This window comes from Equus asinus, chromosome 7, assembly GCF_041296235.1.
Source record: "Equus asinus isolate D_3611 breed Donkey chromosome 7, EquAss-T2T_v2, whole genome shotgun sequence".
Classification (NCBI taxonomy): Eukaryota; Metazoa; Chordata; class Mammalia; order Perissodactyla; family Equidae; genus Equus; species Equus asinus.
The window spans coordinates 22,036,078-22,053,787 of record NC_091796.1 but is presented as its reverse complement, the minus strand read 5'-3'; the positions used below and the strand labels follow the sequence as shown (position 1 = coordinate 22,053,787).

At 37.0% G+C, this 17,710-nt stretch overlaps 1 protein-coding gene across 2 annotated transcripts in view; it reads left to right on the top strand.

Annotated features, from left to right (window-relative positions):
• Nucleotides 1-8,921: 8,921 nt before the first annotated feature.
• Nucleotides 8,922-17,710, top strand: part of POLI (DNA polymerase iota) — a 31,237-nt gene continuing 22,448 nt past the window's right edge. Inside the window, exons 1-4 of one of the 2 annotated variants that reach the window (XM_014846744.3) lie at nt 8,922-9,282; nt 10,488-10,610; nt 12,777-12,941; nt 17,499-17,651. In XM_014846744.3, coding sequence (XP_014702230.1) covers nt 10,574-10,610; nt 12,777-12,941; nt 17,499-17,651 — 355 coding nt within the window. In that variant the 5' untranslated portion in view covers nt 8,922-9,282; nt 10,488-10,573. The remainder of the gene's footprint in view (nt 9,283-10,487; nt 10,611-12,776; nt 12,942-17,498; nt 17,652-17,710) is intronic. The other variant, XM_014846738.3, reaches the window with a different exon arrangement.

The window sequence follows — 17,710 nt, the reverse complement described above, 5'->3', positions numbered from 1 at the left end:
ATCCTGCGTTATTTACTTCCTCCATTGGATTACAGTGAAGTCACATGATATCTACTTTTTACTTATTCAAACTCAACTATATGCCCTTGACAAGAAAGGAAAAAAATGGAAAGGAGAAAGAAATCCCCCAATTTTAAATTAGTCAATTTAGCCCAATATTCCACTCAATGAGCAAATGCTCTGGCATAAATATAAGATGAGAAATGGGAATATTTCTCTCCACTGGTCTCACTTCCAATGGGGCTCTCAAAGTATGAACATTTTGCTGTATAAAGCATAATTCTAGCATCTTCAAATATTTATTTCTGTACAAAATATTCCTAAAGCACAAGCCAACAACTCCACTTTATCTGTTGCTCAACTGAAGAAACAATGCTCTGTTTCAAAGCTGGAGGGAAAACGGGCTCTATTAGAAAAATTGAGAAATATCACGTGTCTCTCTGAGGTAACAACTTCCTGAGGAATTTTCCAATGCAATTTTTAAAAATATTTTTATTTTGAAATAATTTTAGACTTACAGAAGTTGCAAGAAAGTTGCAAAAATAGTTCAGAAAGTAATTGTCTATCTTTTACCCAGTTGGTCTAATGTTAACAACGTACATACCCACAATCTAATGATCAAAAGCAGGAGATAAACACTGGTACAAAACTATTAACTAAATTACAAAGCTTATTCAGATTTTGCCAGTTTTTCCCCAATGTCCTTTTTCTGTCCCAGGACGTGATCTAAGATTCCACTTTTCATTTATTTGTTGCATTTTCTTAGTGCCCTGCAGGCTGTGACAGTTCCTTTGTCTTTCATGACTTTGATCTGCGTCTTCATGAAAGTAAAGAAAACTAAATCAAGTCAACATTTAACAAAATGTCTTAAGTAGGTATTGATTTCTTAGGTAATTCTGTGTAATACAAAACCAGGATATTTTCTACAGTGGATTATTTATTAATTTGTCATTACACAATTGAATGTAGCAGATGCCATTATCAGAACGAATATAACTACCCAAGTGATAACAAAAAGCACAAACTGCTCTTGCTCTTAGATAGTTACTATCTTACAGCAGGAGCCACTTCAGACACTGGTGGAAGAATCTGTTGGTAGCGTTCCATTTCTAACACCTCAGATGGATCGGAGATTCAGCAATTTTGACTTCAGGTACTCATTACTCCTGATTTCTTAATAATCTTTCTGGATTTTATTCAAAACAAAAATAAGCTAAAGTTTATAGACATGTAAGAATCCCTCATGTAGAAACTCTTTTTTTAAGGAGTGATGATTTTAACAGCAGTAATTATCGGTTTGGTGCCAGTAGGTTTAAAAATATCCTTCAACTGTAAATATTAAATGGGCATTAACTGCAAAGATAACATCTTTTAAGGATTTTAAAGTAGGGAAAATAAGAGTTGAGACCTAGGAGGTTTAAAAATTCTGTAAACATAATTCAAAGAGTCATAGTTATCTATATATGTATATTAACTATAATAAAAAGGCAGAATTTTCATTGCACTTTTGACTATTGTAGCAACATATAAGTATTTCTCTAGAGGACTCTTTTTCCCCAGTTTTATTGGTATAATTGACAAATAAAAATTAAATATACTTCGGGTGTATGATGTGGTTATTCAAGATATGTAGACCTTGTGAAATGATTACCACAATTAAGTTAATTAACACATCCATCGTCTCATGTAGTTACTTTTTGTGTATGTGTGGTGAATCTAGAGGACTCGCTATTTTCAGGTTTTTGTTCTTTTATTTGTAAAGATTTGAAAAAATATTGTGGTTATTTAGATTCTGTTTTGTGACTACCTACTTTTTTTAAATAAACTTTTTATTTTGGAATAAATGTATGTTTACAGAAAAGTTGCAAAGATAATAAAGAAAGTTCTCATAGATTCCTCACCAGTTTCCCCTGTTGCTGACATCTTACATTACTGTGGCATTTTGGTTAAAACTAAGAAACCAGGGGGCTGGCCTGGTGGCTGAGTGCTTAAGTTTGCACGCTCTGCTTCGGTGGCCCAGGGTTTGCCAGTTGGGATCCTGGGCGTGGACCTAGCACTGCTCATCAAGCCATGCTGAGCATCCCATATACAAGAACTAGAAGGACCTACAACTATGTATAGGGGGGCTTTAGAGAGAAAAAAAAAGGAGGAAGATTGGCAACAGATGTTAGCTCAGGGCCAATCTTCCTCAAAAAAAGCCCCCAAAACCTAAGAAACCAACATTGATACATTTTTGTAAACTTGCAATTTTATTTGGTTTTCACCAGTTTTCCCATTAATATTCTCTTTCTGTTCTGGAATCCAATCCAGATTGCCACAGTGCATTTAGTTGTTACGTCTCTTTCACTCTGTGACAGTTCCTTTTACCCTGTCTTTCATGACCTTGACAGTTTTGTAAATACTGGCTAACTGTTTTGTAAAACACCTCTCAATTTGGGTTTGTCTGAGGCTTTCTTATGATTACATTGAGATTATGCCCTTTTGGCGAGAATTCCACAGAGGGATGCTGTGCCCTTCTGAACGCATCCTGTCAGGGTCGTATGATAGCTACTTGATAGTTTTGGTCAAGGTAGTGGCTGTGAAGTTTCTCCACTGTAAATTTACTATTCCTCTCTTCCCATCCTATGTTCTTTGGAAGCAAGTTATTGTCTAGTCCATTTGCAAGAGGGGCAGCTTATCTACATATATTATTTGGATTTCTTCTATAAGGGAGATTTGTCTATACTGGACTTTTAAAATCTGATACTATTAAATTATCCAATTGATGTTGAAATAATGCTATTCATTTATTGCACATATGTTTTTGGTAGATACCAATAAAGTACAAGGCATACTAGGTCCCTGCCCTAACACAATTTATATTCTAGTAGGGAGAGATTAAAAACAAGTAAACAGCAAATAAAAAATTACGTATTTGGATAAGTGTTATAAGTGATACTCAGTATGTCGTGAGAGAATGTGGTGATTCTTGGGGAGCCCATCTGAAAGAGTGTGGTTTCAAAAGGGCAGTTACAGGTGTTGATATTTGAATTGAGAACTGGAAGCAGAGAATAAGCCAGTTCTGTGAAAAACTTTTCAAAAAATAGAGTGGTCTGGAGGCAGGAAATTGTCCTATAATGGTTAATTTCATGCATCAACTTGACCTGGTCACAAGGGTACCCAGACATTTGGTTAAACACTACTCTGGGTGTTTAACATTCTGAGATGTTTCTGGATGAGATTAATGTTCAAATTGGTAAACTGAGTAAAGCAGATTGCCCTCCCCAACATGGATGGGCCTCATCCAATCTGTTGAAGGCCTGAATAGTACCAAAAGGCTGAAAGGAATTCACTCTCTCGGCCTGACTGTCTTAGAGCTGGGACACTGGTTTTCTGCTATCAGACTTGGACTCCAACTGGAATTTACACCATCGGCTTTCCTGGTTCTCAGGCCTTCTGGCTCAGACTGAAACTCTATCATCAGCTCTCCTGGGTCTCTAGCTTGTTGACTACAGACTAATACATGTCCCCAGAACAGAAAGGGGGCTGGTGTGGCCCAAGTGCCAGGAAAAATGATAAACCACTATGAGAAGTAGAGAAGAAAAGTGAAGGCTGCCCCAATGGTGCCTTGAGGACCACATGAGAAAGGGGTTTGAATTTTGCTCTAAAGGTTGTAGAAAGCCGTTGAAATGTTCTTAGCAGGAAAATTAATTATTTCATTATTAGAGATCATTCTAGGGCCCACAGATGGTAAAGGACAGATGTAGGAAGTCACTGCTGTAGGCTAAGCCGGAGATGACTATGTGTGGTCTGGACGAGGAGTGTGCCAGCTCAGATGCAGAGAAGTGGAAGGATTTGAAAGAACGTTTGCAAGGAGAACTGACAGGCTTCATGTATCATGGCATACTTTCATACAGTGTTTCTTAATTTAAAAAGATAAAGAAATTCTTATAGAATTTTAGGAGGTTAAATTTGTCCTAGGGAAGGGTGGGATCAAACTCCCGAAGAAGGATACAAAGATAGACACACAAGGTTGTTCACTACTGCAAAAAATCAGAAATAAGTGTCCATCAATATGGAACTGGTAAAACAGAGCATCTACTAAAAAAAAGGCAGTAGATTTCTGTGCACAGAAAAGAAGTGATGATCAAGAGATATGAAGTGAAAAAACATGGTGAAGAAGTGTCTGTGTAGTATGATCCCACTCATGTAAATTAGAAATGATGATCACTATGTCTACCCCATATTAAGCACTATAAGAAAAAGTCTGATGAAGCCTATCAATAAATACTGTTAACAGTGCTTAACTCTGTTAACAGTGGCTATCTCAAGGTGCAGTGTGGATAATGGGGGGTTTTCACTTTATGCCTTATACCTTTTTGTCTTACTGGAGTATCTTAAACAATGGATGAGAAGAAAAAAATTTTTTATCAGAAGTATATGCAGTACTTTCAGGATTAACAGGTACTTTAATGAAGTCTTTGAACCAACTTTAAGAAATAAGTCCTATAGGGGCCGGCCTGGTGGCGCAGCAGTTAAGTGCACACATTCCGCTTCGGCAGCCTGGGGTTCACCAGTTCGGATCCCAAGTGTGGACACGGCACCACTTGGCAAGCCATGCTGGGGTAGGCGTCCCACATATAAAGTAGAGGAAGATGGGCATGGATGTGAGCTCAGGGCCAGTCTTCCTCAGGAAAAGGAGGAGGATTGGCAGCAGATGTTAGCTCAGGGCTAATCTTCCTAAAAAAACAAAAAAACAAAAAAACACAACAACAAACAACAAAAGAAAGAAGTCCTATAAATATTATTTTCCTTTATAGAGAGTTTATATCACACTCAAACCAGGAAAATAGAGATTACTGATTAAATTGAAATTATTAACATTTCCAAGAGGATGTTACAACCACATTTATTCATTTCCTTCAAATTAACATCAAAAACAAGTAAGTTTATAAAGGTTTTTCTACGTCATTTATTCAGGCAATGCCTCTCACAATGGTTTTTGTAGCTTGGTAAAGAAGTAGATACAGAAATTTATTTGTGAAATAAAACAAAACCTTCTTTTTAACTTGTGCTTTATGAAGGACTGTTAAAGCATGGTTATCCCTGAGCAACAAGATTATGGGTTATTTCCATTTTCTTCTTACCTCCTGTCTGTATTTTCCAAGTTCTCGATAATAATCACAAATTACTTTCACAGTCAGAAAAAGAGGTTAGTTTTTTTTAAATTGTTACATTAAAGATAGGTGTCCATAAATTCAACACAGTATACCTGAACTATGTCAATCTGCTTGCACTTTCTATATGACATCAAGTAGTTCTCCTTTTCTCAATGACTGAACTTTGCAGACTTTATTTACAAACTGGGACCGAATCACTTGCATTGTGATCACATTAGTCCCCACCTCTCTCCATCCAAAATGACAAGGCAAAGTCCATTGAGCACACCCTGACAAGCAACATTTTAAAGGTCATTACTAAAATTACTATGCAGGCTTCAACAGAACCACAAAGAAAGGTCAAAGCAAAGAGACGCTGACTGTTAGAAAAACTCCAGCCTCTTACACCATTTCTTAGCCACAATCTCATGGCATGTAGCAAATATTTTTAGATTACACTGAGAAAGCTTGAAACTGCAGCTTTGGTGTGCAGCGTGATGTGCAAAAAAGAGAGAGAAGAGGATTTCTTCACAATGATTGAAGTTTTTATGCAAAGGGTTCGAGATCCTTGGATGAACGTTAGTAAGTAAATACTACATGACATGCACCTGGTACAACAGCATATCATAATTATAGTTTGCTTTCATCCATCTGAAGCCTTTTTGTATTTTCTGGTTTTAGCTTCCAAGCCTTGTAAATTATTTCTGACTCATTAGCCTTTCACCCTAGGGGCAACTCAGAAGCTCCATAAAAGTATGGATATTTTTCTTAAACTTCTTTTCTAGCAAATGCATTCATTTACTCTTTAGCCTCAGAATGTAAATTCCTACAGTGAAAAGCAACTAAATAATACTTGTCTCCCTTTCTTATATCCTCCTGGTTCTAAAAATGTCATATTTATAACTAAAAGCACATATCTGAAGACCAATTCTTTATTACAACTGAGGACCTTCAGCAGAGGAGGGAGTTGGGAGCAGGATGGTGTAAACACTACTAGGCCAGAATGCCCCAACCTTGGCCCAACTGGCTCCTTGGGCTGGATAATTCCTTGTTGTGAAGGGCTATCCCGTGCATTGTAGGATGTTCAGCAATATCCCTGGCCGCTACCCACTAGATGCCAGTAGCACAGAGCTCCAATCCCCCACATATGACCACCAAAAGTGCCTCCAGATATTGCCAAGTATCTCCTAGGGGACAAAATGGACCCCACTTGAGAAGACCAAAGAACATACAAAACCAAGCCCTTTGTGCCATTGCCAATTCAAATTGTTCCTTCGACCCCACGATCAACTTCTACCTACCTACCTACCACCAACCTAAAATAGAGACACTCACAAACACCCTCACACTCTTCATGCTGAAGCCCTTGAACATTGTCAAGAGTCCTCCCTCTGAACCATGTGTGGTCAACTCAGCCAGGAGGAGAGAAGCAGGCACTGCTGTTTCCCACCTCTCACTGACATGGGTGTTCATGCTTGTCACTTTTAACATATGTAAATTCATAATGTCTTGACTTCTGAAGCACTAAAATATTTCCAGTTTCTTTATCTACTAGCCACACTCTGCAGACCCATGCTCCGTCATGAATATAGTTTCAACCATAATTTTATTTACTTAAATATGCTTATTCTACCTTGTGTTTTTCTCACTTGGCACTTAAATATAATATTATGATCTAGGCTCAAAATATTTACTTCCTGAAATTATCCTAGATTAGAGTCCCTTAATTAAAATGGGGGGAAAGGATTTATAGAATTAAAAAGAAAAAACAAAAAACAAAAATGCTTTCCCTAATTTATCCCACAACAAGCAACACATATTAGCTCATATAATTTTCTTTTGATGCCTCCTAATATATTCGAGGAATGTTTATTCTCCGTACTCCAGGTCGTCTGGTGTTTGAAGCACCAAGGAAAATGGGCAGAGGGAGAGATTTCCTCTATGGAAGAAATATTATTAATGAATTCTTCTCTATGGAAAATTCTGAAAAATGAATCTACCATTACTAACTTTGTAATCTTGAATAAGCACCTTAGTCTCTGCTGGCTTGTTTCACCTTTGGTAAAATGAGAATAGTGATTCCTACCCTCTAGGGCACATTGAATGAGATAATCTGTTCTAAACTCTTAGCTCTGTGCCCAACATATAGGTGGTTTAATAAGTCATTTTCCGTGCCACCTCCCTTCTTTGTCCCCAGTACCAGCTAAATAATTTGTGAGGTCCAGTGCAAAATGTAAAGGACGGGTCCTTTATTCAAAATTATTAAGAATTTCAAGACAACAGCAGATCATTGGACCATGTGTGGGGCCCTTCTAGTTAGCTCTGTTATTGCATAGGTTGTATACACTCATAAAGCCAGCTTGGCTTGCTCCCCTAGGGTTTTCAAAGTTCCATTTGTCTATCCTTTTACTAAATTAAAAGCCACTTTTCAATGTGACAACTGACAGAGAAATAAACGCAACTAGAGAGGGCTCGATTATGTGTTTTGTTTTTCAGTGCTGGCTCACTTTTACTCAAGCTGCTGAGTGTTAACGAGCCCAGGACTCTTAGAAAGGAGCTGTTTTAATTTGCCATGGTATTTTAGAGGTGTGTATCATTCTCAACATGGAGGAATTAAAAAGATACCTTCGTTGTCTACAAGTAATTGGACCCTTGAAGAGAGCCCAAGAGGCACTTAGTGACCAAAGAGGTATTTAATTCAAAGGGTCGAAAGCTCTTTATCTAGACTTATCAAACAGCACTCACAAAGAAAGCAGTATAGTTCTAAATCAGTGTGTTAGATCCTAGACTGGAGACTTTTAAGGAACTGGTCCAGATGTCTAAGGGTAAAATACCCAAAGAGGAAGACTTGGGTCTCCAAACCAGAGCCCCGGCTCTGCTCGTTATTCCTTCTCCTTTATGGACGCATCAACATGTCCTTCAAAGGGTTTCTCAATGTTCTCACATCCTGTTTACAAGAGCAGATCCTGTAAAAAACAAAAAGTGTGTGAATACATGTATATATGTATACAAACACACCCCTCCCACACCCACACCCAGGTACACAGGCATCTTAACAGAAGGCAAAGAGAACTAACATTTATTAAGCACCTCCTCGGTGCCAGGTGCTTTATATACATTGGAATATTAAAGTATATGTTAGTTTTCATACATTCATTCATTAAATCTCAAGACACCCAAGACAGCTTTTTTTTTTTTACAGTGGAGATACTGAGGCTCGGAGCAGTTATGTAACCCGGCCCAGATCACAGTTAGCAAGTTGGACGGTCTGGATTGGGGATTTTATGACCTCAAAGCTCATATACCAAAATCCTATTCAGTTTAAATGATTAAAAATTCAGAGTTCCAATTTGTCACAGTATCTGTGAATCAAACAACAAAGAAAATGCAACAAACCTCAACATATTTGCTAATTTTATTAGTTTACATGACCACCTTGCTCTTACCATAATTTCCACCCTTTCCCCGACTCCCATCATTATAAATCATTCAGTTTCTTAGGGCTGGCAATTTTGCTAACGCTGATTGGGAGGCCACGATGGCCTCTCAGAAAAGATTAAAAGGTAACATTTGTGGTGTGGAACTAACACCGAAGCCCTCAAGAAAAAAACGAGCAGTTTGGGATGGCAATTCCTCACTTCCGGCCTCGACTCGGCAGGAGGGAACTTCCAAACGTGGGTCGGGATGACTCCCAGTCCGCGATTCCCTCCCGGCAGCTGGCGCGTCGGCCCGGACCGCGCAGGCGCCGGGGCGGTCGGCCCACGGTTTCCCTGGAGACCGGGCGGCAGCGGCCGGAAGCTGCGCGGCGGTTGGCCTCGGCTGGAGGGAGAAGCTGGGGGTGGAGCCCGAGGAGGAAGGCGGCCGCGACCAGGAAGAGGAGGCGGCTCGAGGCATGGAGCGGGCGGAGGCGTGGGCCGGAGCCTCGCCGGGGACGCCGGAGCCTGAGGAGCTCGGCGGCCTTCCTTGGTGTAAATGAGAAGGGCGGGGCGGGCGGACACCAGGGCGGCGGCGGTGGCCGTTGGGGTGTGACGGTCCCCGCCCCGCTCGGTTCCTTTCCGTCTTCCTGGCTGCGCCGAGAACCACCCTGCATTGGTGTTTTGTAGCTAAGAGCAGGAGAGGGATGGCTTCGTCCAGTAGGAATAGGGTGGGTGCGACAGGGTATTCGTCGAGGGTGCATTTGTCATCCTTCCACCCGCCCGCCAGAAGCCTGAGAGGCTCGGGGCGGTTCAAGGTGCAAAAGTGGAGAGCCTTGTCGCCCGCTTGGCACAGGTTGGGGCCTGGCCTCAACCCGGCCTGGAAGGAGAGCTGGAAACCGAGGCCGAGGCCCGTCTGCTGGGGCTGCCTCGCCGGTGCCCGCTTCCAGCCTCTGGGCTCTACCTTGTGCCGCCCATCCCCAGGGCGTGGGGCCAGGGCTCTCCTTGCTTGCCCATTTATTATTATTATTAAAGTTAAATTTTGAAATCATTTTAGGTTTACAGAGGTTGCAGAGATAGCTTTTCCTAACGATAATCTCTTACATCGCCGTGATACATTTGTCAAAACTAAGAAATTAACATTGGCATAATATTATTAATTGAAGTGCAAGCTTTATTCCGATTTTACCAGTTTTTTCCACTCAATTTTTTTTTTTACTGTTCCAGGATCCAAACCAGAATGGCACATTGCATTTAGCCTACTTTGTTTTAACTGGTGTTAAGAGCCGTAGTCTCCTGTCTTATCCCTCCCACCCATGGCATGAACTGCTTTTTAAAGTGCAAGAAATATTTACTCATTGTTTCAGTTTAGCGAGTATTCGTTGGTGGTTTGTTAAATGTCAGGCACTGTTCTTGGTACTGGGAATTCAGCACTGAATCAGATAATCCTGCTTTCCTGTGGGCGCTAAATACAGACCACTGGGACCCATAGGTTCTGTCTTCTGCTGTTTTGTATTTCTGATTTTTGTCTTTTAGTTTAGGGACATGCCACTTGGAATAATTTTTGTTGGTTGAAATCAGCGTTTAAACTCGTGTGCCCCCTCTGATTTACTCTAAATTTTACTGTAAACTTCCTAGTGGTAGGATTACCTCTTACATCTTCCGTTATTGATCAATTCCTCAAATTTATTACTATCCTGAGAAAAACACAGCGCACAAAAAAATGCTAGTAACAGGACTGAATACTCTACTGTAGGTGGAGTTTCTCTCATGTTTGTAATTTTTAGATGCTTTGACGCAATACCTCCAGGAAAAATCTTTTAAAGTCATTCTACATTCTTCTTTCTCAGTTACCATGTTTTAAGGAATGTCAGTTGCTCAGGGATGATAAGCAGCCTAAATACGTTTTGTATTTTTTTGCGTATTGTGCATGCAGTTCATGATCAAGTGGTGCCGGCAGGAAGTTCTTCATTCAGAGTCATAGTACACGTGGATCTGGATTGCTTTTACGCACAAGTGGAGATGATCTCAAATCCGGAACTAAAGGGCAAACCTTTAGGTAATTCTGGGCATTGCTAATATTTTCATAGTATGAGAGGATTAGCTACTCATTTATTATGTTTATTATATTCTTATTTATTAACCGTATTAAGAAAGATTTGGAAGCACTTCTTAAAGGTGCTTTATAAACAGTGATCTATGTTTCACTACTAGGTGTGTACTTTATAAGCCTCATTTATTGAATGGTGAGTTTGAGGCAAGTAGTATGGTCAACTGAACAACTGAACAGAGACCGTAAGAAACTTCTAGTCTTTTTCCCAATGTTTGAAATTTTACAATCCTCTTATCTCAAAAACAACCTCTTTACTTTTATTACATTTTGATGGAAGCTTTCAGCTATCTTCCCCTTTTGAAATTAACTCTTAAATTGTGTGATGTCTGACAAAATAGTTAGATTTTGAACAGAACCCTAAATATTAAGGCATATGTAGCAAGCTTTCTGTAAAACACAAGTGTCTTTAAATAAAAGGCAAAGAGAAATTTTACATTGAGGATTTACTTATTAATATGTTGCCTTGTTTTAACATTTTTATTATTTCTTAAAATGGAAAAGTAATTTAAATTTTCAAAAATTTCTTTTACGCGTGTAGTAAGGACTTATCTTTTAGTATAAGCTTAAAGAGCAATTTTGGTTCACCTGCTGCTGCTCTCTTGTGCCTGGTTTGGTTGTGATAAATCCTAGTTCAACCCAGCCTAGTTGATTTACTAAAGAACAAAGGGATGACTAGCTTTTGGTACTCCAAGCTTGGGCTAGGATCTTTCAATTTTCCTAAGGGTGTCAAGAAGTTAGGATTAGGGGGCCTAAGTTTTTTCCTGAATGCATTTCTAATTGGTAGCATTGTCACGCAAGATGTTTTATGGAAAATGCTTGAGGGCGGGCTGCGTGGCCGAGTGGTTAAGTTCGCGCGCGCTCCGCTGTGATGGCACAGGGTTTGGATCCTGGGCGCGGACATGGCACTGCTCGTCAGGCCACGTTGAGGCAGCGTCCCACATCCCACAACTAGAAGGACCTGCAACTAAGATATACAACTATGTACAGGGGGTGTTTGGGGAGATATAGCAGGACAAAAAAAAAAAAAAGAAAGAAAGAAAATGCTTAATAAAAAGGTATTGTGTAATTAAGACAGGAATGAATGAGTATCCGGAAGTGAGGGATGTGATGATGAAAGTTTCTAGGAGAATGCATAAGTAGACTTTCAGCTATACTCAATAAACATATGACTAAACGTGGGCTGGTGACATATAGTGGTGGTCCATATAATTCAGCATTAAAAGACTGCTCTTTCAGTTGAGGATGTTACCAATCTGACTTTTTATATAGTTCACTGATAAATCTTAAATTACTACTTTTGACCCAATGTTCTGTTTTTGGGCATAATCTGAAATATCAAAAATCTTTATGTGAAATAATGTTTCTTTGCCTTGTTTATGATATCAAAATTTTAGAAACAAATGTCTTACATTAGGGGAATGGGTGTAACCTTATTTTCCTTCTTCTTGTTTGTGTTTTACGTATTTTAAGTGAACGTTATTTTTATAATGGTAAAAAGTAGTCGACTTGTGTAAAGAGAAGAATAATTTTAGCAATGTTAAGCCACCAGTAAACTAGAATTTGATACATTCTGTAGATGACCATAATTTAATCATTTTTGATAATGAGGAGGGTTTATAATGCCACCTCACTGTCTGATCTTTTCTGCAGATTACTATGAAGAACAGTCCAATAATTAGAACATTTATTGGGGGGAGATCCCTAATAATTATAATAGAACTTTGTTTTATAGTCATTGCAAAGTTACTCAGAAGGTGAGTTTTTCTAGCAGCAGCCAGTAATTAATTGTACCTAGTTATTTTCATCTGCTGTATGTTTTGGTAAAAAATGGCCTAGAGTTATATACAGAAAAAAATCCCGGAAGGATTTTATTTATATCTTTTCGCTGAAGATTCCATACAATATATTGATATATGGTAATTTTTGTCAAATTCTACTCCGTAGAATTTTGATGAATGGAGTTGACATTTTTTAATTGAGATAGACCTTTTTATTCTTCTCAAAACAAATTGCATTACAACTTACAATTATAATATGGAATTAATAAATTATATTTTAAGATATTTCTTCAGTCCTGCTCAATTTTCTCATAAAATGTTTATTTTTTTATAGGAGTTCAGCAAAAATCTTTGATGGTTACCTGCAACTATGAAGCTAGAAAACTTGGAGTTAAGAAATGTATGAATATCAGAGATGCAAAAGAAAAATGTCCACAGCTGGTGTTAGTTAATGGAGAAGACTTGACTCGTTACAGAGAGATGTCATATAAGGTTACAGGTACAGATTATGGACAATATACTTTCAGCATTAATTTTTATATAGGATGCCTAGTCACTACATGAATCTTTTAATAAGTGTAAAATGCCATCAGTCACTTCCTTTTTGTGAATAACTTTTTATTTTGGGTCTTGCCTGCTTTAAAAAAATTTTTTATGTGAGAGATGACTTTATGTATAAGAGTAATGTTGACAAAAAGAGTATAGTTGGAAGGAATTTGAATTCTGTCATGACTAGTGTTTATATAAATATGAGAAAAAATATAAAACAAAATTTAAAAGTGAGAAAAAGGGAAGCTGTACCAAAGAAAGCCAAAGATTTTTAATTTTAAATGTCAAATTTAAATAAATTATGAAGAAATATGCTGTACTCTAATGCACTAATGGTAATTGGGAGAAGCTTCTGTAATGTTTGATTAACATACCTAAAAAGTGATCTAAGAACTATGAGCAAAAATAATGGGTAAATTAATTTTTTCTTAGATTTGTATATATATTACTAAATATTACAGTGTAGATAAACTCCTCATACTAAGGTTTGAGTTTGAATCTTAGTGTTTTAGTTCATTACAGGAAAAATGAAAATGTATGTACTGGCATATTGCAAATATATATAATTTAAAAATGTATAAGAGGGGCTGGCCTGGTGGCATAGTGGTTAAGTTCACACACTTTGCTTTGGGACCTGGTGTTTTCAGGTTTGGATCCTGGGCACGGACCTAGCACTGTTCTTCAAGCCACACTGTGGCAGCATCCCACATAAAATAGAGGAAGATTGACTCAGATGTTAGCTCAGAGCCAATCTTCCTCATCAAAAAAAAAACAACAGTGTAAGAATCAGCCTTTTATTTTTTTGCCATTTTTTATTGTTCTTTTGTTATTTGTAGTAGTTTTCAGATGAAAGGGTTAAATACCATAATATCCAAAAGCTCTTACAAATTAGTAAGAAAAAGAAACTCCAGAAAAATGGACAAAGGATAGGAATAGGGAGTTGACAAAATGAGCAAACCCAATATCCAACAATTCAGTGGAAAAAGAATGCTCAAATTCATTAGTGGCTCAGAAAATTTGAATTAGTAAGATATTATTTTATATCCATCATACCTGCCAAAAAATAATGTGAGAAAAAATAGAAACATAAAATATTACAGGCATTCTAGAAACATTTTTTGAAATTAAAGATATATGTTATATTCTTTAACCCAGTGATATCACTGCTGGGAATTTATCTAATAGAAATAAAATCATAGGGGCTGGCCCGGTGGCACAGCGGTTAAGTGCTCACGTTCCGCTTCTTGGTGGCCCAGGGTTCTTGGGTTCGGATCCCGGGTGCGGACTTGGCACCGCTTGGCAAAAGCCATGCTGTGGCAGGCATCCCACATATAAAGTAGAGGAAGATGGGCATGGATGTTAGTTCAGGGCCAGCCTTCCTCAGCAAAAAGAGGAGGACTGGCAGTAGTTAGCTCAGGGCTAATCTTCCTCAAAAAAAAAAAAAAGTAATAAAAAAAGGAAAATCATAAAAACATATGTACAAAAATGTTTATTGTAGCATGGTTCATAATTGGTAAAAATATGGAATGAAAACCTGTGCTCATCAGGATAAGAATGACTAAACACGCTAAGGCTTTTATGATGAAATATTATATAGCTATTAAAAAAAATGCATTGGTGCTGTATTGTTTGACCTATAGAAGATATGCCTTGTTGTTGAGTGAGTAAAAGGAAAGATGCAAAAACTTGTATCACATTTTTCTATATGTGTAAAACAGTGGTCCAAACCCCTCCTCCCACATATATGTATGTGTCTATAGATGATCAAGAAGAGAGACTTGAGAGGATATGTACTAGGTTTCTAACATTGCTTAACTTCTGAAGGGGAAAAGGCAGTGCTGAAATGAGAGGAACGGGCAAGAAGCGTTAGTCAAGCAAAAAAGAGAAGACTCCAGTCCCAAAATATTACTTGTGTTTCTATGCCAAATTGTGTATGTGTCTGAATATTACGAAGTTAATTTTTAGTGTACACAGAAGCGGTTATATAACACATAAAGTTGTGCATTTGGCTTTATTCTTGGTGATCTTTCATATCATTCCTACAGCTCTTGCTCATTCGTTTTACTGCCTTTGCGGTATTCCACTGTATTTTGTTCCATACTTATTTAACCAGGTTTTTAGTGGTAGGAAGACAGTATGTACATTTTATGCCTATTGTCTCTACATAATTATTACTAGCACCTTCTGTCATTCAAAAAATGTCTTGTTTTGGATGATAAATTATATGGTTTCCCTGATAGTGATGGATTATTAGGCTGTTACCAGCTTTTTACTCTTACAAATACATGCTTCCATAGACGTTTTCATATAGAAATTTTGGCATACTTTTATGGGGATATCCATATGGTAAGTTCCTACCTGCCAGATCAAAGGTAATTTGCATTTAAAATTTTGAATACTGCTATATGTTGCACTTGAAGTTGTCCCAACATATTTCTAGTATGTATGAGTGTGTTAGATATTCTCAAATTGTAAAGATTTTGCTTGGTAGGTAAAAGAAACAGTAAAGTCATTGTTTTGACTTGCATTTCTCTATGAGTAAGTTTGAGCATTTTTTCATACATTTTTGGTCATTTATATGTATTTTTTCTGTGAATGGCCTATTCACTTTGGCCTATTTTTCATTTGGATTGTTCATCTTTTTTCTAACTGGTTTGTGTCATTTTTTTGGAAGTTAAGGAAATTAGCCCTTTGATGGCCATATGTTATAAATATATTTCCAATTTGTATTTCATCATTTTTATGTTATTTGTGGTATCAGACATACCAATCTTTCTTTTATGACTTCTGTGCCACTGCACCTTTTCACAGTGAAAATATCATACTGAAAATTTAGTGAGTAAATTTGACTTTCTACACTGATTTTTATAAAGTATCTTGAAAGAATTAAAAATGCAGTAATAGCAAGAAATATTCTAAGCATGATTTGTGCATTGATAAAGTTATTTTGTTAATTTTTCTCATAGTATTTTCTGAATTGATGTAGGCAGATAGCCTATAGTCCCATACTGAATTTATCTTTGATCTATTTATGGTGTATAACCTTATTGTTTATGCTATATTTTTATTCTACAGTATATATACTTTTTTGTCTAGATAGTTTTTTTTCTCTAATTATGAACTCCTCTCTTTGGCCTTGCAAAAGTATATGTAAAAATAAATGCATCTTGTTTATGAAGTTGACAGCGAAAAGGAGATTAACTTCAGGAATGGGATAAGTGATTTATCCCTGTGACCTAGTAATAGAACCGATATAATCAATCGATATTTAGTGGTCCACCAGGTTTGTGCACAATTCTATATTTGACTTGTTTTTCTGTTTAGTACTTAAAACCTTGTCCTTTATTTTTCTTATACAGTATTGTTTTGATATACTGTTTTATTTTCTACCTGTTCCTCTTGGGTATCTGGTATATACTTTTGAAAAAAAATTGCAGAAGTTGATGAGGGAAATGCAAAATAATTCTTTTATATGATCAGACATATTGTCAGTCTCTCCTCAGGGTACACAACTCGTTTTTTCCAGGTAGGTCAGAAATGATTTTTGGTGGTCACCAGGTCACATTATTATCTTTGTTGTTTTCTCCTGATAGTATCAATATTGGCATTACTAAAACAGGTATTTTTCATATTTGTGTAAAAAACTGATTGTGGAATGACATAGTCCTTTTATTTCTGAGCTTTCAGATTATAGGACTTTAAGAACCTATGCATTTTTATATAATAAGAGGCTAATAATTTGTTTTCTGCTGTCCAGCTGGTATTAGTAGGTGATTCAGAGACAAGTAAATCTTCTTGATGATTTCAAAGTTTTTATTAGTCTTAATCCTAAAAAGTGAGAATTGACACCTCAAATCTTGGTTCAGTTCAATTTAGTAGACATTTGACTTAAGGATTAGGTATTGTGTTAGATGCCGGACATTCAAATACGTGTTAAGTCCTGGTCCATCTCTGCCCTTAAGGAATAAGCTGGAGGATGACTAATCAAAATATTGCATCATAGTGTATTTTGGAAATTAAGTGACTTTTCTTTTTGTCTCAATAATAATTGGAAATTTTAAATTTTGTTTTATTTTGTCTTTTTAAAACTCTTGTGGAAAGTATAGCTAGACTATGTTATTACTTGTTTTTAGTTTTCTAGGCAGACTATAATATATTCTTTGATGCACTGGTTCAAGATCATAATTAACTATATTTAATATAGTATTTCATATACTACAGCTATAGAAATTGTAGGTATAGGATATTGAACCAAGTATATTGCTATGAGTATCTGCCCAGGGAATGTCATTTTTAGACTTATTTTGTTGGAAAATATTGCTTTTATTCAAAATGTGCAGGAAAAAAAATCTCAGTTAACTGAAGACTTTGTTAAAGATATTGTGGAACTGTGAATATATGTAAAGCCTTTAACAAATATTTGATGTATTTTTTAAGCATAAAAGAGTTAAATTTATTATAGTTATAACTTTATTTACATCTGTCCTCCAATATTATTTCAACTTAGAGTTGTTGGAAGAATTTAGTCCAGTTGTTGAGAGACTCGGATTTGATGAAAATTTTGTGGACCTAACAGAAATGGTTGAGAAGAGACTACAGCAGCTTCAAAATGATGAACTTTTAGCACTGACTGTGTCAGGTCATGTATACAATAATCAGTGTAAGTAGGTTCTCATTCATTCTATTTAATAACTAAAAGTACATACATTTCTTGATGTT